The following is a 26,252-nucleotide window of genomic DNA, read 5'->3' on the forward strand; positions in this document are numbered from 1 at the left end:
TGGTATAAAAAACCTTGTGGCAAACACAATGGATTTGGATGAAGTGGAGCGAACTGATAGAACTTCGTTTGAGAGGAGACCTCAATGTTGAATCCTTCGGAGGCACTGTTGGACTGAAGGCTATTTCTGATGTTAACTGGCTTCAGTGGTACAAATTCATACTTTGCTTATACTGCTTCCTAATCTTTCAAAATAGTTCTTGTTAGACCTGGCACCTTGGCGTGAGTCTCCCTTCCTCTTTTTGCTGATGTGCCTCAGATGTTTTGCTGGTGTTCGATGCTCAGGGCACTGCGCCACGGCCAATCCATGCCGCAGTGCAAGTGCTCCCAATGTAAAGTGTATGTGTAATTGATTTCCACGATTGGCTTATTTGGTTTACTGTCAGTCCCCAGTAAAGTGCACGAGGAGTGCCGGGGCTTGTAGATACAAATGCTGCTAGTGGGCCTGCAGCGCTGGTTGCGCCACCCACAGAAGCGGCCTCGTAAGACATGACTCGGGTCCGCCATTGCAGACCCCGCGTACAGTCCCGTACTGTCACGCTGATGCGTTGTTGGCCACACTTGCCAGTCCCGGAACCTTCCCTAACCTCCATATCAGTCGCCCCTAAGGTAGGCCTACGGGCAGGGTGCATTGAAGCGTAAGGTAGGACAAGCCTAGAGTGTGGCAGGTCCTCATAGTGAATTACCGCCCTTTTCGTTCTTCACTATGGAAGGGCTACCGGTTCTCTTAGGCCAAGATGAGCTGTCGGAACTATTACACGCTATAGTCCCGGCAGACTCAGGGAACACGGTAGCATGTCGAGTTTAGTATGCCTGAACTCAGAATAATAAAATACTTCCTTTAGTAAGGTTTATTTTAATATCCTGTGTTTGCAAATGTTACTTTTAGAAAGATAGCCTTTGCGCGCCTAACTATTTAGCCCGCCTCTGCCAGGATGTGTATCTGTTGTCTGGGTTTGTGTGAGTGACAGGGCTGGGAGATTCCCTGGGACAGTTGGGACCCCCCAGGTGGTGAATAGGGTTCTTACACCAGGATGGGTGGGTGGAGTAGTCCTTGACTCTGAGTAGGGTTGTGCTCCACCACCACAATGCTGGCTCCACCTCCTGCGGAGCGTCTGATGTCTCTGCCCGCACTCTGAAAGAAGACGGCAGCTTCCTGTAAACAGAGTACTCCAAAACCGCGTTGAACTAGGCTCAGGCCCCCTGGCCTGCAAAGACAAAAGAATCACAGTATAAATATAGGAGCTCCGCTCCTTACAAATCAGATCCAGTTTTGACCACGACGAACCTCTGCCTGACTAGAAGGACCAAGAGAAGCTGAAGGACGGAAACCGGTCTGAATCCTGTAAGACTGGCCTGCAGTGGTGCCTTGCTGAGAACGGAGAGGAAAGGACCAGAAAGGACTTTGTAGACTTGTGCCTGAAACGATCTCCAAGGGCTTGATCGAGAGCTTGCCCCCTGAACGGAACCCCAGGACCATTGGGTTCTATCTGCTTGTGCCCGTCTGCTGTTGGGCCTTAGTTCTTATTCCCTCGCCGGAGTTGTGACTCGGGTGCCTTCGCCCCCTCCCAGGTCGTGACAGCTCGGAGCCTGGTCGCCCCGCTGTAGAGAGCCCGCTCATCCCTGAGTCGCTCTCCGCTTCAGCGCCGGGCCGCCTGCTCTCCTGTCACCTCGCCGCTAACGGAGCGCGTTGTGCACCTCTCATCTTCTCCCGCCGGAATCTGCACGGAGCGCATTCCATAGCCTCGGACGGTCCGTACGTCGTAACGTACCCGACTGTCTCGCTTTGCCCTCCTGCATACCAAGACCCGTGTCGCACCTCAAGAAAGGCCTCCCCGTACAATGGTACCGGAAGCCTGGTGTTGCACTCGTCTGCCATAGAACGTGACGCCCCTCACAGATCCACGAGTACGACCCGGCGTGGTAAGAAGTAGTACGCTCCGCAGGCCTGAACGGCGCCTCGCCCCGTGAGCTGCATCGACCCCGGATCGCCACAACCCTCCACAGTCCTGCTCCTCCACCTCGCACCTCGAGGGGGACCTGAGCCGGAGAGATCCTCTGGAGAACCGTTGGCCTCGTCTGGAGTCCGCCCTCACTAGCCGCGCCTGAAACGCCTCGGACTTCCACAAGCAAGGTACACTTGAACTCCGTCCCGAGTTCATATCGGATCCAGGGTCCGCAACGTTCTTATTTCCCTGTCATCGTACCTTGCTGAACAACGTACATTCAAAGACTAAAATCTTGCCTATCATAATCTGTTGGCCTCGAATCCCTAAACGTTATATGGTCTTGTGATAATCCTGCTTGAATCTATCTTTTATATAAAATATACGTATTTTTGATACAACTACACGACTGGTGTCCATTTGTGGTGGGTCAGTGGGTTTACTGTGTGTGATCATAAATGCTTAGCTTACTATCGCCCTGAGAATTAGCCTTGTCTGCTCGCGCCACACTACCTAGAGGGTGAGCAGGGGTTATTCAAAGGAGTAGTTCCCTTGCCCTGACGTGGAGCTGAGGGTCCCTGCTTGTCACAAGTGCATACCTGTGCCAACCAGAGACCTCCGGTTCCAACATTGGTACCAGCGGTGAGGATTTCGGATTTGCATTTATGATTTATATACAGTGAATTACTGATCACCACGTAGTGAGAGCAGACCAAGTAACGAGCCACAGATTACGTCCTTGCCGAGAGATCTCCAATCTCTAAACCATGCCTGGTTCACTCCCCGTGAGAGCACTCTCTGTTATCTCTGGAATCGACGGAGTTTACTGGGAAGGGCTCGATAAATTGAAAATGGATCAATTGAGAGCCCTATGCGAGAAGTTCCGAGTCGCCCACTCCGGGTGCAAAACCAAAGCCCAGCACCTCAAGGCACTGAGAGCCTGGAAGGAGTCGAGAGAGCCAGAAAATCAGGTGGTAGTGGATCCACCCGATAGCCTTATCGAAGTGCCGGGAGGCCTGTCGTCAGAAGAGCTGGCGGACAGGGCCGCAACCAGAGCGCATGAAGTGGAGATGGCCAGATTAAAAGGACAGATGGCAATGGAAGAGAAACAGCTCCAGCTGGAGCATGAGATACGACTAAAAGAATTGGAGCTGAAAGCAAAGAGCTTGGACGCAGCTCCTGGTGGCAGCACAACGCCAGCCCAGGTAGAGTCAAGGGTCTACGTACTGAATGATGTGGTGAAGGAGTATTTTAAGGGGGATGACATAGGGCAGTGGTTCCGGGCCTACGAGGTAGCCATGTCCTCCCACCATGTCCCTGAGAAAGACTGGGGAGCGGGGTTGTGGGGACGGTTCCTGACCGAGGGGCGGGATACCCTGCTAGATCTTCCTTCTGAAGAGTCCAACTCCTACCCGCACATGAAAGATGCCCTGATGAATCGATTTGGGTTAACTCCTGAAATGTACCGACAGCGGTTTAGGAAGTGTGTGAAGATTGAAGGGGGTACGTATGTGGAGTATGTGACCTTTTTCTGCAGAGCGCTGGATGGTTGGGTGAAGGGCAGTAAAGTAACTGATTTTCAAGGGCTGCTTGATTTAATGGCATGGGAGCACTTGTCGGATAATTGTTTTCCTGAGTTACGCCAGCACCTGATCGATAGCAAGCTGTCCAACCCGAGGAAGCTTGCTGAGGAAGCGGACCGCTGGCTCAGCACCAGGGTCCACAAAGGTCCAGTGGGAGACTCAGCCAAAGGTGGGCAGGGGCCCCAGCAGAAGAGTGGGGGGGGGACAGGGGAAAACAGAAAGGGTTCCACAAAGGCCCCCAAAGTAATCACCAAGGGAACCAAGGGAAAGGTTCTCAGCCTCCTCCACCCCCGAAATCAACCGGGGCCCGACAGGTAAACCTGTTCAAAGAGGGCCCTTCACCTGTTTTAGGTTTGGCGACCTGGGTCACGTTGCCTCTGACCCTAAGTGTCGCTTGTTTGCAAAACCCGCACCCACTGGTGCTCCACCCCGGCAACTAGCTAATGTTAATTTTGGGGAGGAAGTAGCCGTCCAAATGGGTGGGGATCCCGTTCAGATGACCCTGGTCTCGCTAGGAGACAGTGAAATGGTCCCCGAAAACTACCTGCCCAATAACACTAAGAAATATGCGCAGGTAGTGACCATCAACGGTAAGAAGGCGGAGGCTCTTCGATATACAGGAGCCAGTGTGACTGCAGTGGGGCAGCACCTGGTGTCTCAGGAGCAGGTGGTACCGCACGCCTACTGTAGGGTTGTCAACGCTGACAATTCTGAGAGCCAATGTCCGATGGCTCAGGTTCCCTTTGAGTGGGGGGGGTCTCTGGTACTCTGCAAGTCGCTGTGAGGACCTCCATGCCTGTAGATTGTCTGCTAGGGAACTATTTGGAGAACTCCCCTTGGGAAAAGGTGGAGAAAACGACTCATCTGCGGATGGTGGGTCTACCCGACTGGGCGTGCGTGACCACACGGTCCATGGCAGCCAGTAGGGGTGTCGAAGAAATCCTGGAGCCTGAAGGAGAGGCCCAGGAACCAGCCTTAGAGAGAAGGCGTAGGGGGCGCGGACAGCCGGCTCCCGAAGTTCCCACGGCCCAGGACGAAGCAGACCTCGAGGGGGATGCCCTGGAGCCTACCGGGGAACAGATCGCCGAACTGGGAGACCTGGGAGACCTGCTGACCCATTGGCAGCAGGAAGGGGATCCCTCCAGGGAGGAATTCTGCAAGGAGCAGAGAGAATGCCCTTCTCTCGTGGGGATGCGGCAGCAGGCTGCAGACCAGGCCAATGGTGTTCAGTCCGGGAAACACTTGGTCTACTGGGAGAACGATCTCCTGTATTCAGAGCCTAAGGCTGCTGAACCTGGGTCAGCCCGTGTGCTGGTGGTACCCCAGAAGTTCAGAGCCTTCCTACTGGGTTTGGCTCACGATGTGCCGTTAGCAGGACATCTGGGGATGGACAAGACCTATGACAGGCTTGTCACCCACTTTTACTGGCCCCAGATGCACTGGAGCTCAGATGTTCACTCTAGGACATGCCCGACTTGCCAAGCCAGTGGTAAGTGTGGAGGGAAGAATAAGGCTCCCCTCCAACCATTCCCCGTCGTCAGTACCCCATTCCAGCGAGTGGGAATTGACACTGTGGGGCCTCCGGACCCCAAGACAGCCATGGGCAACAGGTTCATCCTGGTCTTGGTGGACCATGCCACCCGGTACCCTGAAGCCATCCCTCTGAGGACAGTGACGGCCCCCGTGGTGGGACGAGCGCTGATGGGAATTTTCTCTCGAGTAGGATTCCCTCTAGAGGTGGTGTCTGACAGAGGTACCAATTTCATATCGAAATATATGAAATCCCTTTGGCAAGAATGTGGTATAACGTACAAGTTCACCACCCCTTACCATCCCCAAGGAAACGGGTTGGTTGAAAGATTTAACCGAACCTTGAAAGGCATGATCATGGGCCTAGAAGGCCCAATGAGGCGTAAGTGGAACGTCCTCTTGCCATGCCTACTGTTTGCGTACCGAGAGGTGCCACAGAAGTCGCTCGGGTTCAGTCCCTTCGAGCTTCTGTGCGGTCACCCGGTCCGAGGACCTCGAGTCTGGTTCGGGAAGGCTGGGAGCAATCTCCCAGGAAACCTCCCCAGAATGTATATAGCTACATGCTGGCCTTCCGAAACCAGACCAGGCAATTCAGGAAACTTGCTGAGGCAAACCTGGAAGCCAGCCAGGAGGAGATGAAGCGGTGGTACGACCAGAATGCCACTCTGGTGGAGCTTCAACCTGGACAAAAGGTGTGGGTCTTGGCCCCAGTGGAGCCCTGTGCACTTCAGGATAAGTGGACGGGTCCATTTGAGGTTGTGGAGCGCAAGAGTCCTGTCACCTACCTGGTGAACTTGCAAACTCCCAGGAACCCTTTGAGGGTCCTACATGTTAACCGCCTTAAGCCCCACTTGGAGAGGTCCGAAGTGGGCATGCTGTTGGCAACCGATGATGGAATGGAGGAGGAGACCGAGCCTCTTCCGGACCTCTTGGTGGCCTCCGAGCGAGACGGTTCAGAGGATGGAGTTAACCTCCCACCCTCCCTGACCCCTGAGCAGCAGAGTGATTGCCGCCAGCTGCTGGGGCAATTCTCTGACTTGTTCTCCCTGGTTCCGGGTGTCACAGATTGGTGCGTCCATGATGTGGACACGGGAGACAGCTTGCCGGTGAAGCACAAGGCTTACCGTGTGACTGACAGGGTACGAGCCTGCATCAAGGAGGAAGTCTCGAAGATGTTTGCTCTTGGGGTGATTGAGTCCTCCAGCAGTCCTTGGGCCAGCCCATTGGTCTTGGTCCCGAAGGCTGCGACGCCGGGAGCCACACCCGAACTACGGTTCTGTGTGGACTATCGAGGACTCAATTCGGTCACGAAGACTGACGCGCACCCCATCCCCAGAGCTGATGAGCTCATCGATCGGTTGGGGGCTGCCCGGTACCTCAGTACGTTTGACTTAACGTCTGGGTACTGGCATATCGCCTTAACTGACGGGGCCAAGGAGAGGTCCGCGTTTTCAACCCCAGATGGGCACTACCAATTCCGGGTTATGCCCTTCGGGATGAAAAACGCCCCTGCCACCTTCCAGAGGTTGGTCAACCGGGTGTTGGTTGGACTGGACGCGTTCAGTGCCGCCTACCTGGATGACATTGCAGTGTTCAGCAGTACGTGGGAAGAACACTTGCGACACCTGTGGGAAGTGTTGCCGGCTCTGCGCAAGGCAGGCCTCACGATCAAGGCAAGCAAGTGTCAGATCGGGCAGGGTTCGGTGGTGTATTTGGGACACCAAGTTGGGAGCGGCCAGGTGGCGCCCCTTCAACCTAAAATTCAAACCATCCTAGCTTGGGAAGCCCCCAAGACTCAAACGGAGGTGAGGGCCTTCCTCGGACTCACCGGGTATTACAGGAGGTTCGTCAAGGGATACGGCACCATCGTTGCCCCCTTGACCGAGCTGACTTCGAAGAAGCAGCCCCGGAAAGTGATCTGGACTGACGCCTGTCAGGTAGCATTCGACACCCTGAAGACGGCCATGTGCACGGCGCCCGTGCTCCTGATTTCTCCAAAGAATTCTTAGTGCAGACAGACGCTTCAGAGCATGGGATTGGGGCTGTCCTCTCACAGACGACTGAGGAGGACTGGGATCACCCTGTGGCCTTCATCAGTCGGAGGTTACTTCCACGGGAACAGAAGTGGAGTGCGATTGAGCGAGAAGCTTTTGCTGTGGTCTGGGCCCTGAAGAAGCTAAGACCCTACTTGTTTGGGTCTCACTTCCGAGTTCAGACGGACCACAGGCCCCTCAGATGGTTGATGCAGATGAGGGGTGAGAACCCGAAACTGTTGAGGTGGTCCATTTCTCTACAGAGTATGGACTTTACGGTGGAAAACCGCCCTGGCATAGACCACGCCAATGCTGACGGTCTGTCAAGGTTTTTCCGCCTTAGTGATGAGAAACTCCCTGGGCAAGGGTTGTTCTCCCCACATTTCAGCTGGAGGGGACACGTGTTAGACCTGGCACCTTGGTGTGAGTCTCCCTTCCTCTTTTTGCTGATGTGCCTCAGATGTTTTGCTGGTGTTCGATGCTCAGGGCACTGCGCCACGGCCAATCCGTGCCGCAGTGCAAGTGCTCCAAATGTAAAGTGTATGTGTAATTGATTTCCACGATTGGCTTATTTGGTTTACTGTCAGTCCCCAGTAAAGTGCACGAGGAGTGCCGGGGCTTGTAGATACAAATGCTGCTAGTGGGCCTGCAGCGCTGGTTGCGCCACCCACAGAAGCGGCCTCGTAAGACATGACTCGGGTCCGCCATTGCAGACCCCGCGTACAGTCCCGTACTGTCACGCTGACTGCGCAGGTGCCCACACTTGCCAGTCCCTGAACCTTCCCTAACCTCCATATCAGTCGCCCCTATGGTAGGCCTACGGGCAGGGTGCATTGAAGCGTAAGGTAGGACAAGCCTTGAGTGTGGCAGGTCCTCATAGTGAATTACCGCCCTTTTCTTTCTTCACTATGGAAGGGCTACCGGTTCTCTTAGGCCAAGATGAGCTGTCGGTACTATTACACGCTATAGTCCCGGCAGACTCAGGGAATACGGTGGCATGTCGAGTTTAGTATGCCTGAACTCAGAATAATAAAATACTTCCTTTAGTAAGGTTTAATTTAATATCCTGCGTTTGCAAATGCTACTTTTAGAAAGATAGCCTTTGCGCACCTAACTATTTAGCCCGCCTCTGCCAGGATGTGTATCTGTTGTCTGGGTTTGTGTGAGTGAAAGGGCTGGGAGATTCCCGGGGACAGTTGGGACCCCCAGGTGGTGAATAGGGTGCTTACACCAGGATGGGTGGGCGGAGTAGTCCTTGACTCTGAGTAGGGTTGTGCTCCACCACCACAATGCTGGCTCCACCTCCTGCGGAGCGTCTGATGTCTCTGCCCGCACTCTGAAAGAAGACGGCAGCTTCCTGTAAACAGAGTACTCCAAAACCGGGTTGAACTAGGCTCAGGCCCCCTGGCCTGCAAAGATTAAAGAATCACGGTATAAATATAGGAGCTTCGCTCCTTACAAATCAGATCCAGTTTTGACCACGACGAACCTCTGCCTGACTAGAAGGACCAAGAGAAGCTGAAGGACGGAAACCGGTCTGAATCCTGTAAGACTGGCCTGCAGTGGTGCCTTGCTGAGAACGGAGAGGAAAGGACCAGAAAGGACTTTGTAGACTTGTGCTTGAAACGATCTCCAAGGGCTTGATCGAGAGCTTGCCCCCTGAACGGAACCCCAGGACCATTGGGTTCTATCTGCTTGTGCCCGTCTGCTGTTGGGCCTTAGTTCTTATTCCCTCGCCGGAGTTGTGACTCGGGTGCCTTCGCCCCCTCCCAGGTCGTGACAGCTCGGAACCTGGTCGCCCCGCCGTAGAGAGCCCGCTCATCCCTGAGTCGCTCTCCGCTTCAGTGCCGGGCCGCCTGCTCTCCTGTCACCTCGCCGCTAACGGAGCGCGTTGTGCACTTCTCATCTTCTCCCGCCGGAATCTGCACGGAGCGCATTCCATAGCCTCGGACGGTCCGTACATCGTAACGTACCCGACTGTCTCACTTTGCCCTCCTGCATACCAAGACCCGTGTCGCACCTCAAGAAAGGCTTCCTCGTGCAGTGGTACCAGAAGCCTGGTGTTGCACTCGTCTGCCATGGAACGTGACGCCCCTCACAGATCCACGAGTACGACCCGGCGTGCTAAGAAGTAGTACGCTCCGCAGGCCTGAACGGCGCCTCGCCCCGTGAGCTGCATCGCCACAACCCTCCACAGTCCTGCTCCTCCACCTCGCACCTCGAAGGGGACCTGAGCCGGAGAGATCCTCTGGAGAACCGTTGGCCTCGTCTGGAGTCCGCCCTCACTAGCCGCGCCTGAAAAGCCTCGGACTTCCACAAGCAAGGTACACTTGAACTCCGTCCCGAGTTCATATCGGATCCAGGGTCCGCAACATTCTTATTTCCCTGTCATCGTACCTTGCTGAACAACGTACATTCAAAGACTAAAATCTTGCCTATCATAATCTGGTGGCCTCGAATCGCTAAACGTTATATGGTCTTGTGATAATCCTGCTTGAATCTATCTTTTATATAAAGTATACGTATTTTTGATACAACTACATGACTGGTGGGTGAACAGCGTTTACAACGAAACTTTTACAACACACTACCATTACATCGCAACTTTTACAACGCAAACTATTACAACGCATAGCGCTTGGGGGCGCTCTAGGATAGGGAATAGGTTACTTTACTATCCAATAACCTTCCCTAGTGTCCACGGGGGCTGGAGTTGGAATAGTAAATTAAACTATTCACTATCCAGCGCCCAAAAGGATTATGCGTTGTAATGGTATGCGTTGTAAAAAATGCGATGTAAAGGTAGGCGTTGTATAAGTATGCGTTGTAACGTCATACATCCGACTGGTGTCCATTTGTGGTGGGTCAGTGGGTTTACTGTGTGTGATCATAAATGCTTAACTTACTATCGCCCTGAGGATTAGCCTTGTCTGCTTGCGCCACACTACCTAGAGGGTGAGCAGGGGTTATTCAAAGGAGTAGTTCCCTTGCCCTGACGTGGAGCTGAGGGTCCCTGCTTGTCACAAGTGCATACCTGTGCCAACCAGAGACCTCCGGTTCCAACAGTTCTAAAGAGGGTGTTCTCAAACCTGCAATAGGATTTTCTGAGTGTAGTGTTTAAGCAAATTATTGCTTTGGTACATTTCCACCACAGCCTGCAATAGGTCGCCACATATAATTTCCTACAAAGACAGCTTGTCCATAGGAGGTGGACTCCAGACATTGAAAACTGAAGACTGCTATGAAATAACTTGGATTATCAGGTTTTAACATTTTTATAAAACATTTGCAGGGAAAGTTAAAAAAGATTACCTGGGGAAAGTAAATAGGAAAGTGGAGAGGTAGAGTGGGAGAGCAAACAAGAAGATTGAAACAGCAAAAGAAGAAGGTAAGTGGAAAGCAAAAACAGATGAGGAAAACAATTGGTTAAGAAAAAGGAAGGAATGAGTTAAAGTGGGTTGGTGTATGGCAATAGGTACATTTTGTCTAGGTGCATTCTGAGAATGTAGAAGTATCTGGTTGATGACAGAGCACAGATTCTGAGTCTTTTAATACATTTAGGCAAAATATACTTATGTAAGCATTATCTGTCTGGAGATGAGGGACCTTTTGGGATAAGATTAATTTCTGCATAGGCATTTGAATGATGTTTCAGGTGATTGAGACAGGAGACCCACAATATCAGTTAATCAAATATTTAAATCTTAGTCTAATGCAGTCAATTTATATTTCACAGGATGAAATGATTGGCCAGGAGATGGCTCTCAGTAGCCAAGTAGATGGCTGTACAGCTCTGATGGCCTTCTATCTGCAAAGAAAGCTCTATATTGCCAACGCTGGAGATAGCAGGTGAGTTAGCTCCCCCTGACAGTAAAGTAATACATGTCCAGACTAATCTAGATTGAAAGTTAAAACAAAAGTGAGAAAACTTTTATTGAGAAACTTGTTTTGCGAAAATATATACTGTTAATGATAAGTGAAAGAATTGAGAGGAAAAAAGTGGTGAGAAACAAGAAGACTAACTGTAACTATAAGGTTTTCCCCTAACAGCTACATATCACCCCTAAGTGAGATCCCCTAACGGTCCCTATTCCTTAGAATAATCTACCTTATTGACTTTGCCTTACAGTCAGATCCTGTTCCAGGAGTTAGAGCGCGGATGAGCCACTGGACAAACCCAAATACTACACTTCAAAGTTGCTTTCAATTACTGGGTTGCATTATCTCTACAAGACCTAGTGAAATGTTGCAACCTTCTATGGTGCCGGCTTACCACCTCTTCCTCTCTGGGATTGTCCCCACAGGGGCAACTTTGGCAAAGACACAGAACTAGTCGTAGGAGTCGACAGTAGGAGTGAAATGGCAAGGCCTGGTGCAGTGAATGACTTTGCATCCTTGGGCACCAGTGCCAGCAACCGTGATCAGTGACTGTGCCCCTCTTGGGACCACTGGAGCTGAATAGGGCATGCGACTGGCTTGTCAGATGTTGCAGCCTCTTGAACCATGCAGGCGGCATTCGTCACTAGCAGATGTTCCCTTTCTGCACAGGCAAGCGCACATCTAGGTGCTTAGACATACTCTCAGCTTCTCTAGAAAGTTGCAGACTTCAAGTGATGGCCCCTTATCTCTAGGAGAGTGGCTATGCTGTCATGCAGATCTTGTCACATAGGATTCCTTAGAATGCGCTGCAAATACTCTCCCTTAATTGGTCAAGAAAAATTTGGGACTGGAACAAAACACGGTGGGGTGGTTTGGATCCCATTTTAATTCCTATTTTCCAGGCAGGCGAGGTGGATCCATGGTCTGCAGACTCCGAACTGCTTTGAATCCTCAGACACAGCTTTTGTGCAAAGTGATGGCTCTTGCAACAAGTTGCAGTGATTCTGGCTCCAAGCAATAGTATCCAAAGCAAGGGTACAGTGGTCACCTCTACATCTACCAAACAGAAGGGCTTGTGCATAACTAATCAGCAGCCCTTTGCTAACAAAGTTCTCATGGAATTTCGAAAGGCAACACTGTCTCCAGTGTCTCTTGCTTCATTGTCTGGATCTCCACCTTCCTGCCACAGAAATACACTTCTACTATCTGAGGAAGCTAAATCCATCCTCCAACCTGTGCCAGTCGAAACAATTGACCATACAAAATAGATCTCACTGGTCCTACTACCATACGTGTGTCACACACTCAAAGCACACACATGCACACCACATGCATACAGAATGTCAGCGTAAGGATCTGTGATTCACATAATGGTAAAAGTATACCCCACAGGGTCAGTAGACCATGCTCTTTCTTCTGACACAGAGAAATGGTCTGGTAATAGTAAAGATTTAAAAAACGCTGTATGCGGTCACCAACTCTCTATGTTATTCACCCTGGGCACTGACAGTAGTACTGTCCCCTCTACGAGGGTATGCTTTTTGTCCCTTCCAGGTCACTTAATATACTCTGATCCTCTCATTACCAGGGACAATGTTTATTGTGAATGTCCGCCTGATGTATATGTGACATTAGTGCACAGAAAATGGAATACCCTCAGGACCATTTTCTGTTGGCTAAGGTTCCTGGAAGGGATGTCCATTATCACTTTTACTATTTTCCTTGGCAGCTGAGCCCCTAGTTAAGTTGTTATATTTGGATGAGGCACAAGGTTTTTCTGTGGTCCTGGGATTTGAGGACCACATAGCTGTACATGAGGTCAAACTTATACCATATATTTAAGTCTCTCAAGTTAATCATGGCAGCCAGCTAAATAAAATACTGGGTTTAATTGATACTTGAGGTAGACTGAACTACGTCCTGTGTGTTTCTCTTGCGAAGGACTTGTGAAGTGGCATTTAGTGGCTTTTGCTTTCTGGGAATGTTCCTTGCAAATAAGAAGTAACAGGGGTTGACAGGCAACGTGACCTTAATGTTAGACACATTAAGAGAGGATCTTCTTAATTGGAGACCCTTACCTTTATCCCTAATTTGGGAAAGTATCCCCAATCAAAATAGTAGCATTAGGTGAGTCCTGAATGCGATACAAAACTTTCTATAGAAGATCCCTCCTCATGTGGCATGTGCGTGGCTGATGGTTCCCACCCCTCAGATGGCCTTGCTGAATATACTTCTAAATCTAGATACCACAAGATGTGGACAGCCTCTCATCACCCTCAGCCTAGCTGTGTTGAAGCAGGACATTGTTCAGAACGGGAGAGTGTCTGACGCGCTAAGCCTCACAAAGTTAATGGCAGGTTTAGATATCTGCATGGTACTGTAAGCACCTATATATGAGGATGAAGATGTCTCAGAAGCATAAATAAATATGGGGTTTGAGGTTGACTTATAGAGCTTCTTCACATGGAGGTGCTGTGATAACATTATGTACTAGATTAATTGCTGTGAGGTGTGAGTTAATCATGCAACATGTTTTCTGTTCTGAATTTACAATTGTTTTTGAAAGCGTTACTGGTTTATTTTTGGTTGGGGTTACTTTTAAGTGGCAAAAAATGGATTAGGAAAAAATAAGTTACCCTCTTGGTTTTTTTGGCCTAGACCTCTTGCTTTTTTGGCTGAAGTGATTTCATTTTTTAGATGTCTCAATAGACCTTTAGTTTTATAACTGAGAAAACCTTTAAGACTTTATGAGACATGCATTTGTCGCTAATCACGGATTTCCTCATGGCCTCTGTGTGTCTAATAAATATTTTCTGGCTTTTCTAATTCTTATGCCAACAGAGTAGTTTAAACTTCTCAGCCATTGACTCGTTTCAGGCAAGGAAAGCAGTAGCAGCTTTTCAATTGTATGTCTCTATTGTAGATTGTTTTTGGGCTCTCCAGAACAACTTGTATTCTGGCTAGGCATATGCTGTTTTCCTCCCTCTAAATGCTTAAACTGTGAGGTAAATGTTTCAAATCACATGTGAAGGAGAGAAAGTTGGACAGCAGAGTGGGGAAAAATTGCCTTCATGGTTATTGCAGGGCTATGACTTCCTGCTCTTTCTCTACATCCATCCAGCCATCATCTCAGTCAGCACATGCTATGTGAGAATCTAGCATTTAGGAAAGAATAAGCATGTGATTGTTATTGTTGTACTTATACAGTGGCGGTGCTCACACATGAAGAGGTGTGGTTGCAGAGTGAGCAATTAAACATTCTTTTACAGCAGCCACCTTTTTTGGAGCTTTTATTCCAGTCCTGCTGTTATCACATGCGCAGTCCAATCAGTTGTGAAAAGGGAACAAGGAGTATGAGAACCAGAACGATCTCTAAGGTAATCTGTCCTGATTCTGTCATTGTGGAAACGAGTAGAAGGCAACATGAGATTGTGGTTGTCAGAAGCAAATGATTCCCACAGCAATGGTCCCTTCTCCAGAGGAATGGCTTGGACCATCTAAATGAGATCAATGAAGAAGTTCAGGAAACAGGGGTTGCCACTTATGGAACCCCAAGTTACATCTTATTATACAGTGGAATTAGAGTGGTTTGAAAGGGGGCGCACCAGCCACTGCCCCCTCACAGTATTGTACTGAGATGAACTAATGGTAAGAAGAGTATTGTTGGATGTGTTTGGAAAGAGAATACTGAGTTGGATACAAAATAGGAGTGGAGACCTAGACTTCGTGGACATGAAATGGTCATTCTGTTACGTTTGTTGAGGGCTATTGTTGATGATCGTCAATTAAGTGGATGTTGTTCATGGTGTTCATTTACCAGCATGATGGGGTATTTATTTTATCTGTTTTGCTATCACCTTATTACCACATAATGTAAAAAATAAGCTTATTGATATAATCATACAAGAGTTAGTAAGATGTGGAAGTATCTGTGTCATTATCACTGAAAGGAATATTATACACTCTGAATGTGCAGTGCCGAAGCATGCTTCAATTAAAATACATCATCGTCTCTTTGACTTTTCAAAAATTCAGTTTGCCCTTTAAACTGCCCTGGGATTCCATACATTTCTCCAAAGATATTTAAATATAGAAACTGAATTGGTTAGAGACTGCGGCATTTTGAGGAGTGGCTATTGTTTATTGAGGCCACAGAGCAGTGTTGTGGCCTCTGGGTTACAGCAAGTTTAAAAGGATGTTTCACAGAAAGTGCTTGACTTGGTAAAAGAGAATGCTGGGAGACTAATAGCATTAAATGTGGTTGTGATAAAAAAAAAAGATTTCAGGATGGAGAAGTGAATATAAATATATGTGACTGGGCATTGAATAAACTAATGGATCTCATGCCACCTGAAAAAACATAGTAACTATAATTATGTTTAACTAAAAAGAGCCTCGAAAACAAATCAAAGAAATTGCAAGGCAATTGAGCTATGCAGTAATAGAACGCTCACCATAATTCTCGTCAACATGAAAGGAAGGTCCTTAAATAGAGTGGTTACTGCCTTCATATGTGCTATCCTTTCATCCTTCTTGTACAGCTGAACATTTTTGCTCCTGAATGTCCCCCTACAGAGCACTTTTGGTCCAGAAGCAGAGTCTCCTGCAACTGAGCACGGAATTTACACCAGAGCTGGAGAGGAAGAGAATCCAACACCTGGTATGTGCACAATAAGTGCTTTATTCCATCAGTAGCAATAGTGTATAGGTGGTATTTGTTCATTCTATAGGTGGGCTTCCCCCAGGCAGTGATTTTAGTTTCAATTTTAAATCCATAACAAGCCTTTAAACTCATTTGAATCAAAGGACATACCATAAATTACCGTAATCCTTTAAAAACACTAATCTTGCTTAAAACGCCATGAATATGTGCAATAACGTAATGTTCTAACATGTAACTTCTCCATGCCTTGATAAATAATAAAAATGCTTCCTCTATCAACACTGCCTTAAGGTTCTTCGGTGTCCACTGTAGACACGGTCTAACATCTTCCCGGTTCGTCTTTACTCAACAAGCACCCATTCGCAATGCAATATTGGATATCCATTGAGCACTATTGCGCCTTGATTTCCTGTTTCTCAACAATTAGATTACCCTGTGACTATATATGCCCCGGCCTTCTCATTGGCTGCTTTTCTGATGCCACTTATTCCATGAGAGTGACATTGTGATATTCCTGTATGCCATGGCACATTGCTGTATCTCATACATCCTTTCATAATTGTCCCGATGATGATCCTCACATTTATAAAGGATCGAAACTTCGTTGACATTGCATGCGATCCTCTTTCTCTTTATTAAAATTGTTTGGGCTGCATTGCTTTTATTCAGATTGTGACATAAATATACACTTTTAAGACTAGTTTGTCACTTTTGCTTGCCTGAGCACACCTTCACATCACGTTTGCTTCACTACCCACTATTATCGATGTCAATTAAAGTTTATTTGTAATTTTACATATCAATATATTATGTCAAATATAACTTCTTTTTGTTATCCAAGACTCATTTTGTTTCACCTAGAGACCCTAGTTATCCAGTATTAGGGGTGTCTTTCATGGATTCACATGCCTGAATCATTCCCCGTCGTCGAGACGGGAGCCTCCGGTACATAAAAAAGTAATGTCCTATAGACATACATAGAGAAAATAGGCCTAAGGGCCTCCCCTTAGTAGCCTTTCTTAGTCCTTATGTAAAAAGGACCAAACTCTCCCAGTCAGCCAATCAGCTCCGACCTCCCTCTAGAACCTTCCTGGGAGGAGCCTGTAGGAGAGTAGGGTCTGCAATCCTATGATCACCCAGATTTTTGCTTTTTGCTGCACTGGTTTACGGCTTTCCCTGGCTGTGGGCCTGCTAATCAGACCCACAGCCTAGCTGTTCTCTCTATCCAAATTGTACTCAGGTACTGAATTGGCACTGGGCCCTCTCCAAGTCCCTGTACCCAGGGCTGAGGTGCACCCAGAAGTCTCCCAGGGGCTGAAGCATGTATTGTGCCACCCCTGGATTGACTAACTAAAACTGACACAACTGGCTGCACGACAGCTGGGGCAAGGTGGTGTACTCACCCTTTGCTGTAGATATAGTATACCTATATCTAACCCTAAATGGACACACAGATCTCCTATCAGTCACTCCTATGGCAGGCCTTAACAATCCTGAAGGCAGAGTGCTGGGAATCGTGTGAGATGGTGCTCTGGCATGAGCTGAGCCTGTCTGCGGCTTTCGGGATCCATCCCTTAGCCGTTTCCATGATATCGCATACCATATACTCTTAAGTGCATTATAATCCTCGCGGTTATATGCCAACTCTGGTATCGCTTTATCAAAACATGTCGAGTAAGGTGTCATACGAATTGGAATACTAACCCCTCGCCAATTCTGGCGACGGGGTTAGCATTCCACCCTTCTAGAGGGACACGACATGCATGTAACCTATAACCCGGTTAAAAGTCAGACAGAGCCTTAGCATCCACAAAATGGATGCTGCCACTGAGACACAAGTCTGCCCTCCTGCTGCTGGGAGTCCTCCCAGAGCAGGAGATAAGGACAAAGGGTTTCCTGCCAGGGGCGGTGCCAGCACCGTCCCAGACAGGGTTTTGTGTATTGTAGGTAGGCAGGGCTTTAGAGGAAGGTGACTGCACGTGGCACCCCGGTGCTCACTGTGCATAGGCTGGCTGGAACCAGTTCCAGGGTCACTCCAGACCCTGTGCTGGGGAAAAGCCCGCCAAGGAAGTGGGTGTAACCACCCCCCTCCTAGTCCCACCCATAGGGCAGGACTTAGTCGCGTGCCAGCCCCTTTTTACAGGATAAAGGTAGAGACTGGCCCCCTTCCAAATCAGATCATCTTTGAATCCTGAAACTACTTTCTGCGAAAGGAACTCAAGACTTCTTCCTAAGATTTCTCCCTTGTGACTAAGGAGTAGTCACCCTGCATCCGCAGGCACCATCTAAGAACACTGCGGTCTGCTGTAAGTCCTTCCTCCGGAATCCGACTGCCCAGCTCGACGAGAACCGGCTTCCCTGGCACCTCTGACCTCTACCCACCTCTACAGCCCAGCTGAGAACCGTGGGTGCGACGAGACCTCAAGGGACCGGCCATCTGCAAGACTGCACGACTTCTTTCCAGCAAGCCCGCCGAGTAATCTACTGGTGAGTGCTTTGGGGTCCGAGAAGCCCCGACTCTGAGCAGCTCCAGCTCCGAAGTGCAGCCCCCCAGCATCTCCACGATCTGCGTGGGGCCCTTCTGCTTTCCGCTGCTCACCGCGTTGTTTGGCTACTAGCCCGTTGGCTTGTGGCCTTCCTGACGACGCCCGACGACATTTCTGCTGCTGGTCTGGTTGCTCCAGACTGGCCCTTGCTCCCTTCCAGAAGAGGAGCACCCCGGGCCCTCCTGGTCCACTCAAGACGCCATTTTGAGTCCACCGCGTGGGCTTGAATTAGCCAAGGCTTGTTGCCCAATCCTGGGTAACTTCGACGCCAACGACTTCATCCATCGTGGGACAGCTCGCACCTCCATCCTGGTCGCCGACAACGCCTCCTGGTCCGAGAGACTGCAGAGCCCAGCAGCGCCCACTCACCTGACTGCGGTGACTTCGCCCGGTGCCATCCTGGTGCCCACTTAATCACTGGCTAGTGATTCAAGAACTTGGTCCCCTCTGCTTTCAGGTTTTCTTCTTCCTTGATCCAGGCTTGGATCCATCGAACTTTTCTTCACTGGTCGCCTGCCAGCAACTTCTTCCTTCCAGGCTCCTGGTCCGGCAACGAGATCCCCGACGTCTTTTCAGACCTATGCAGCTGCAGCCCCTGGGCTAGGTAACTTCGGCACTCCGGTGTCCCAGCATAGCCTCACTATCCAAGGGTCAGGATCCACTGTCGTTTTCTCCCTACCAGGTCGGGTTCGCCCGTGAACACTAACTTTGTGAATTCTAGCTTCCATAGACTTTGTCCCGCATCCCGCGTGAGAGTGCACACTCTGCACCCGAGTCCCCTAGGCCTCCTAGTAGTAATCTAACGATTCCCTAGTCCAGTCCTAGCGATTCCAAAGCCTATTAGAACTGTTACTTACCTGCTAGTAATTCGCATTCCACTTTTAGCGTATATGGTTTTTCGTGCCCCTCGGGCATTTGTGTATAACGTGCTAACTTAAAGTATTTTCGTAAGAGTTTTGTTGTGTGCTTAGCTCCCTGTCTCATAAAGAGCCAGGGTAGTCTTGTTATAAATAAATACACTGTTTATTTTCATAACAACTTGTGTGGTGTCCTTTCACTGGGTGTTCAAGGGGTAATGTGATGGTAAAACAGCTGGCTTAACACGCCCTCTAGAGTCTTAGCCTTAGACTGCTCGTATCCATGCTACTAGGATAGCTGGTCTATAAGGTTGACTTACAACCAATCATCAATAAGGGTTGTTTGGACTGATATATAGTGATCACTAGAATAGTGAGCACTGCACATCAGGCCAACTTCTCACATTGGTGAGCAGCGGGTGGGATTTGAGCTTGCTGTTGTTTTACCACACATGCCCTAAGAATATCTTGTGAAAGATCACATAAGTACTAAAGGTACATATAACTTAGCTTAGAATACTCTGAGTTCTACTGAACCAGCTGTTGTAGCTCCTAGGGCCTAGCACACCCTAAACTACAACTCTAGCAAGGGATCAGTAGGCAAACATATAGTGTAGGTAAGTGCACCACTTACACCTCACTAGAAAAGCATGTCGACTCAGGAGGACTCTACTGAGACTCCCCTGGTCAGTGTTGACCCTCCACAGGTCACTTCAAGATATGCAGCTCTCAGCTTTCATGAGATGAGACAGATCTGTGTCTCCAGAAAACTGAAGCAGGGGTCTAACCCCACCACTTCCTTTCTGATAGGTCTCCTAGAGACATATGATGCCAGAAAGCTTTCTCAGTTACATGAGAACATGCCAGCCTTAGAAGGAACCTCTGGGGATCCAGATCTCCACAACACTGATTCAGCAGTTGAGGAGGAGGATCAGGAGGTACTCTCTGGGGATGAGGTAGACAAGGGTCTTGAGGTAGTCAGAAGGCTAACTAGGACCAACTTAGACTTACTTGGGCTAGGATCTGGGGGCCCCCCAGTACTAACCCGAAGTGGGCCTAACCTTGGAGTTAGGAGAGATAGATCTCTTTCTAGGGACTCCAATAGATCTCTGCACTCTAATGCCTCTTCTCAGGGGAGAAGGAATCCTCCACAGAGGAGATTTACTTCCCCTCAGAGAAAGGAGCATGAAGCTAGGATGAGACAAGCTGAACTGAGGATTGAAAGGGAAGAAATTGCCCTGGCCAAAGAGAAGCTTGCCCTGGCAAGAGAGCAGCAGATGAGTGGGCTAGCTCCCACTGGTGGCAGCAATCTCCCAAGAGATAGAGAGAAGGGTTTAGATACTAAACACCTGACTAAAATAGTGCCCCCCTTCAAGCAAGGGGATGACATCCAGAAATGGATGGCTGCTCTGGAGAGGGCCTGCACTGTGCAGGGCATTCCCCAGAGTCAGTGGGCAGCTATACTGTGGCTCTCCTTTGATGGTAAAGGTAGAGATAAGCTCCTCACTACTAGAGTTGAGGATGCTAACAATTACCAGGTCCTGAAGAATACACTGGTTGATGGGTTTGGTTTAACCACTGAGCAGTACAGGTTGCTGTTCAGAGACACCCAGAAAACTCAGTCTCAGGACTGGTCTGATTTTGTGGATTGTGCCACTAAGGCTTTGGAGGGCTGGTTGCTGGGTAGCAAGGTTACAGATTACACAGGATTGTATAATCTAATGATGAGAGAACAAATTTTGAACAATTGTCAGAACCAGTTGCTGCACCAGCACCTTGTTGATTCAGATCTGACCTCTCCCCAAGAATTGGGAAAGAAGGCAGACAAATGGGTCAGGACAAGGATCAACCAGAACCAGAACCAGGGTGGTCAGAAGAAAGCAGACCAGAAGGGTAATGTTAAGAATGAGCAAAATGACCAGAAGTCTTCACCAGGTCCCCAACAAACCAAAGAGGGTGGGGGTCAGGCTTCCCAGAAGAAGAAGACTCAAGAAGGCCAGTCGAAAAGGTGGTGCCAGTACTGCAAAAGTAAATCTCACTGGTTTAGTGAGTGCACCAAAAGAGGAGGACAAACTCCTGCCACTACAGCTCCTAAAGCAACTGCACCCCCTAGTACAGTCAGTAGTGGTAGTGTCACTCCCAAGGCATTAGTGGGGTTAACCTTGGGTACTGAGGGGTCTGACAACTTAGTTGGCACACTCACTCAGGCTGTCCTTGTCTGTACAGGGGATATGGATATGTCCCCTGAGATAAGTCCCAATACTTTGGGCAAATACAGGCAGACACCTTTGATTAATGGCAAAATGGCTCAGGCCTATAGGGACACTTGTGCCAGTGTCACCATGGTGACACCTAACTTTGTGGACCCTGGACAGATCATGCCAGGTACTGATTTCCTGGTGACCAATGCCAGCAATGTCACTACTAGTCATAGTGTGGCAATTGTGGCTTTCTCCTGGGGTGGAGTGAAGGGACAAAAGAAAGTTGTAGTCAGTTCAGACCTCCCAGTTGATTGTTTGTTGGGCAATGATTTGGAGTCATCACAATGGTCAGAAGTGGAGCAGAGGACTCACATGGAGATGTTAGGCTTGCCAGCACATGTGCTTGCTGTGACTAGGTCACAGGCCAGAAGATGCCCCACTGAACAGGTGCTGGATCCTGAAATTATGGACCAGACACCTTCCAAGAAGAAGAGCAGTAAGGGTAAGGCTTTGCCTTCCCCCTTGCCCCAGGTTGAGGATCAAGTCTCTGAGGAGGCTGATCTAGAAGAGCTGAGGGAAACTGAGCCTAAAGAGCTTGAACTTGATCAAGTTGAGTTTCTGGGCTCAGGGGGACCCTCCAGAGCAGACCTGGGGAAGGAACAGTTGAGCTGCCCTTCCCTTGAACCCCTCAGACAGCAGGCTGCTGCTGAGGCTGCAGGGAATGCCACAGGTGCCCACAGGGTATACTGGGAAGATGGACTCCTGTACTCTGAGTCAAGAGACCCCAAGCCTGGTGCAACCAGGAGGCTGGTCATCCCCTTGTCTCTGAGAGGTTTCCTTCTCACCTTGGCCCATGAGATTCCCCTTGCAGGTCATTTAGGTCAGACAAAGACTTGGGACAGGCTTGTCTCACACTTTCACTGGCCCCATATGAATGAGAATACCAAGGAGTTTTGTCGCTCATGTGTCACTTGCCAAGCCAGTGGTAAGTCAGGTGGCACAACCAAGGCCCCCCTCATACCACTACCTGTGGTGGGGGTTCCCTTTGAAAGAGTGGGGATTGACATTGTTGGTCCAATGGAACCCCAGACAGCATCCGGACACAAGTTTATACTGGTGGTGGTGGACCATGCCACCAGGTATCCTGAGGCTATTCCCCTTAGGACCACTACAGCCCCTGTAGTGGCAAGAGCCCTAGTTGGAGTGTTCTCCAGAGTGGGTTTCCCTAAGGAGGTCGTTTCTGACAGAGGTACAAACTTCATGTCAGGATATCTGACTGCCATGTGGAAAGAGTGTGGTGTGAACTACAAGTTCACCACACCCTATCATCCACAATGCAATGGGCTTGTTGAGAGATTCAACAGGACCCTGAAAGGGATGATTCATGGACTACCTGAACCTCTTAGGAGAAGATGGGATGTCCTGATCCCCTGCCTCTTGTTTGCTTACAGAGAGGTCCCACAGAAGGGGGTTGGCTACAGCCCTTTTGAGCTTCTGTATGGGCATCCTGTAAGGGGACCCCTGTGTTTGGTGAAGGAAGGATGGGAGAGACCTCTCAAAAAGCCTGCAACCAACATAGTGGACTATGTACTTGGTCTCCGCTCCAGGATGGCTGAGTATATGGAGAAGGCATCTAAAAACCTTGAGGCCAGCCAGGAACTTCAAAAAGCTTGGCATGACCAAAAGGCTGTACTGACTGTGTACCAGCCAGGACAGAAGGTGTGGGTGCTGGAGCCAGTGGCCCCAGCAGCTCTGAAAGACAAATGGTCTGGGCCCCACACCATCATTGAGCAAAAGGGAGAGGTTACCTACTTGGTGGACCTTGGAACTCCCAGGAGCCCTCTCAGAGTGCTCCATGTTAACAGGCTCAAGGCATATGTTGACAGGAAGGACATGAGCTTGCTCATGGCCACAGATGAGGGACAGGAGGAAGAGAGTGACCCTCTCCCAGACCTGCTCACTCAGAATCCTGATGATGGGTCAGTTGATGGTGTTGTCTTTTGTGGCAGCCTCACTGAACATCAGCAACAGGATTGCAGGCAAGTTCTGCAATCCTTTCGACATATGTTCTCTCTGACACCCAGCCAAACTGATTGGTGTACCCATGATGTTGACACTGGAGACAGTCTGCCTGTCAAGAGTAAAATCTACAGACAGCCTGATCATGTTAGAGACTGCATCAAAACTGAAGTGCAGAAAATGTTGGAACTGGGAGTCATTGAGCCCTCAGATAGCCCTTGGGCTAGCCCAGTAGTTCTAGTGCCAAAGCCTCACACCCAGGGTGGTAAGAGAGAGATGAGGTTTTGCGTAGACTACAGAGGCCTCAATGCAGTCACTAAGACTGATGCCCACCCAATACCAAGAGCAGATGAGCTTATAGATAGATTGGCTTCTGCCAACTTCTTAAGCACATTTGATTTGACAGCTGGGTATTGGCAAATCAGGTTAGCTGAGGAAGCCAAACCCAAGACAGCATTTTCTACCCCTGGAGGGCATTATCAATTTGTGGTAATGCCCTTTGGACTGAAAAATGCACCTGCCACCTTCCAAAGGTTGGTGAATCAAGTCCTCACTGGGCTGGATGACTTCTGTGCAGCTTATCTTGACGATATTGCTGTCTTTAGCTCCACCTGGGAGGATCACCTGGTCCACCTGAGGAAAGTGTTAGAGGCCCTGCAAAAGGCAGGCCTCACTATCAAGGCCACAAAGTGCCAGATAGGGCAGTCACAGGTTGTATACCTGGGCCACCTTGTAGGTGGAGGCCAGGTTCAGCCACTGGAGAGTAAGATACAGGCCATCAAGGACTGGACTCCTCCAATCACCCAGACTCAGGTTCGAGCTTTCTTGGGCCTGACTGGGTACTATAGGAAGTTTGTCAGAAATTATGGGTCCATAGTGACCCCCCTTAATGACCTGACAAGCAAGAAGATGCCAAAGAAAGTTCAGTGGACAGCAAGCTGTCAGAAAGCATTCAATGACCTAAAGCAGGCCATGTGCACAGCACCTATCCTCAAGAGTCCAGATTACTCCAAGCCATTCATTGTCCAAACAGATGCTTCTGAGTTGGGTGTGGGAGCTGTTCTGTCTCAACTGAATTTTGATGGTAATGATCAGCCTATTGCTTTCATTAGTAGAAGGTTGACACCCAGAGAGAAAAATTGGTCAGCTATTGAGAGGGAGGCCTTTGCTGTGGTCTGGGCCCTGAAGAAGCTGAGGGCCTACTTGTTTGGCACTCACTTCACCATTCAGACAGACCATAAGCCCCTCTTGTGGCTAAATCAGATGAAGGGTGAAAACCCCAAACTGCTTAGGTGGTCCATTTCCCTACAGGGGATGGATTTTACAGTGGAGCATAGACCTGGGACTGATCACAGCAATGCTGATGGGCTCTCCAGGTATTTCCACTTAGAGCAAGAAGACTCACCTGGTCAAGGTTAGTTTATTGTCCCAAAGTTTGGGGGGGGGTCATGTAGGAGAGTAGGGTCTGCAATCCTATGATCACCCAGATTTTTGCTTTTTGCTGCACTGGTTTACGACTTTCCCTGGCTGTGGGCCTGCTAATCAGACCCACAGCCTAGCTGTTCTCTCTATCCAAATTGTACTCAGGTACTGAATTGGCACTGGGCCCTCTCCAAGTCCCTGTACCCAGGGCTGAGGTGCACCCAGAAGTCTCCCAGGGGCTGAAGCATGTATTGTGCCACCCCTGGATTGACTAACTAAAACTGACACAACTGGCTGCACGACAGCTGGGGCAAGGTGGTGTACTCACCCTTTGCTGTAGATATAGTATACCTATATCTAACCCTAAATGGACACACAGATCTCCTATCAGTCACTCCTATGGCAGGCCTTAACAATCCTGAAGGCAGAGTGCTGGGAATCGTGTGAGATGGTGCTCTGGCATGAGCTGAGCCTGTCTGCGGCTTTCGGGATCCATCCCTTAGCCGTTTCCATGATATCGCATACCATATACTCTTAAGTGCATTATAATCCTCGCGGTTATATGCCAACTCTGGTATCGCTTTATCAAAACATGTCGAGTAAGGTGTCATACGAATTGGAATACTAACCCCTCGCCAATTCTGGCGACGGGGTTAGCATTCCACCCTTCTAGAGGGACACGACATGCATGTAACCTATAACCCGGTTAAAAGTCAGACAGAGCCTTAGCATCCACAAAATGGATGCTGCCACCGAGACACAAGTCTGCCCTCCTGCTGCTGGGAGTCCTCCCAGAGCAGGAGATAAGGACAAAGGGTTTCCTGCCAGGGGCGGTGCCAGCACCGTCCCAGACAGGGTTTTGTGTATTGTAGGTAGGCAGGGCTTTAGAGGAAGGTGACTGCACGTGGCACCCCGGTGCTCACTGTGCATAGGCTGGCTGGAACCAGTTCCAGGGTCACTCCAGACCCTGTGCTGGGGAAAAGCCCGCCAAGGAAGTGGGTGTAACCACCCCCCTCCTAGTCCCACCCATAGGGCAGGACTTAGTCGCGTGCCAGCCCCTTTTTACAGGATAAAGGTAGAGACTGGCCCCCTTCCAAATCAGATCATCTTTGAATCCTGAAACTACTTTCTGCGAAAGGAACTCAAGACTTCTTCCTAAGATTTCTCCCTTGTGACTAAGGAGTAGTCACCCTGCATCCGCAGGCACCATCTAAGAACACTGCGGTCTGCTGTAAGTCCTTCCTCCGGAATCCGACTGCCCAGCTCGACGAGAACCGGCTTCCCTGGCACCTCTGACCTCTACCCACCTCTACAGCCCAGCTGAGAACCGTGGGTGCGACGAGACCTCAAGGGACCGGCCATCTGCAAGACTGCACGACTTCTTTCCAGCAAGCCCGCCGAGTAATCTACTGGTGAGTGCTTTGGGGTCCGAGAAGCCCCGACTCTGAGCAGCTCCAGCTCCGAAGTGCAGCCCCCCAGCATCTCCACGATCTGCGTGGGGCCCTTCTGCTTTCCGCTGCTCACCGCGTTGTTTGGCTACTAGCCCGTTGGCTTGTGGCCTTCCTGACGACGCC

General features: G+C 49.6%; 1 protein-coding gene across 4 annotated transcripts in view; it reads left to right on the forward strand.

Moving 5' to 3' along the window:
- PPM1M (protein phosphatase, Mg2+/Mn2+ dependent 1M) overlaps positions 1–26,252 on the forward strand; it is a 242,076-nt gene that overhangs the window by 132,833 nt on the left and 82,991 nt on the right. For all 4 annotated transcript variants that reach the window (XM_078661457.1, XM_078661456.1, XM_078661458.1 and 1 more), the window contains exons 5-6: positions 10,828–10,940; positions 15,546–15,630. In XM_078661457.1, coding sequence (XP_078517583.1) covers positions 10,828–10,940; positions 15,546–15,630 — 198 coding nt within the window. The remainder of the gene's footprint in view (positions 1–10,827; positions 10,941–15,545; positions 15,631–26,252) is intronic.

This window comes from Lissotriton helveticus, chromosome 9 (assembly GCF_964261635.1).
Source record: "Lissotriton helveticus chromosome 9, aLisHel1.1, whole genome shotgun sequence".
NCBI lineage: Eukaryota > Metazoa > Chordata > Amphibia > Caudata > Salamandridae > Lissotriton > Lissotriton helveticus.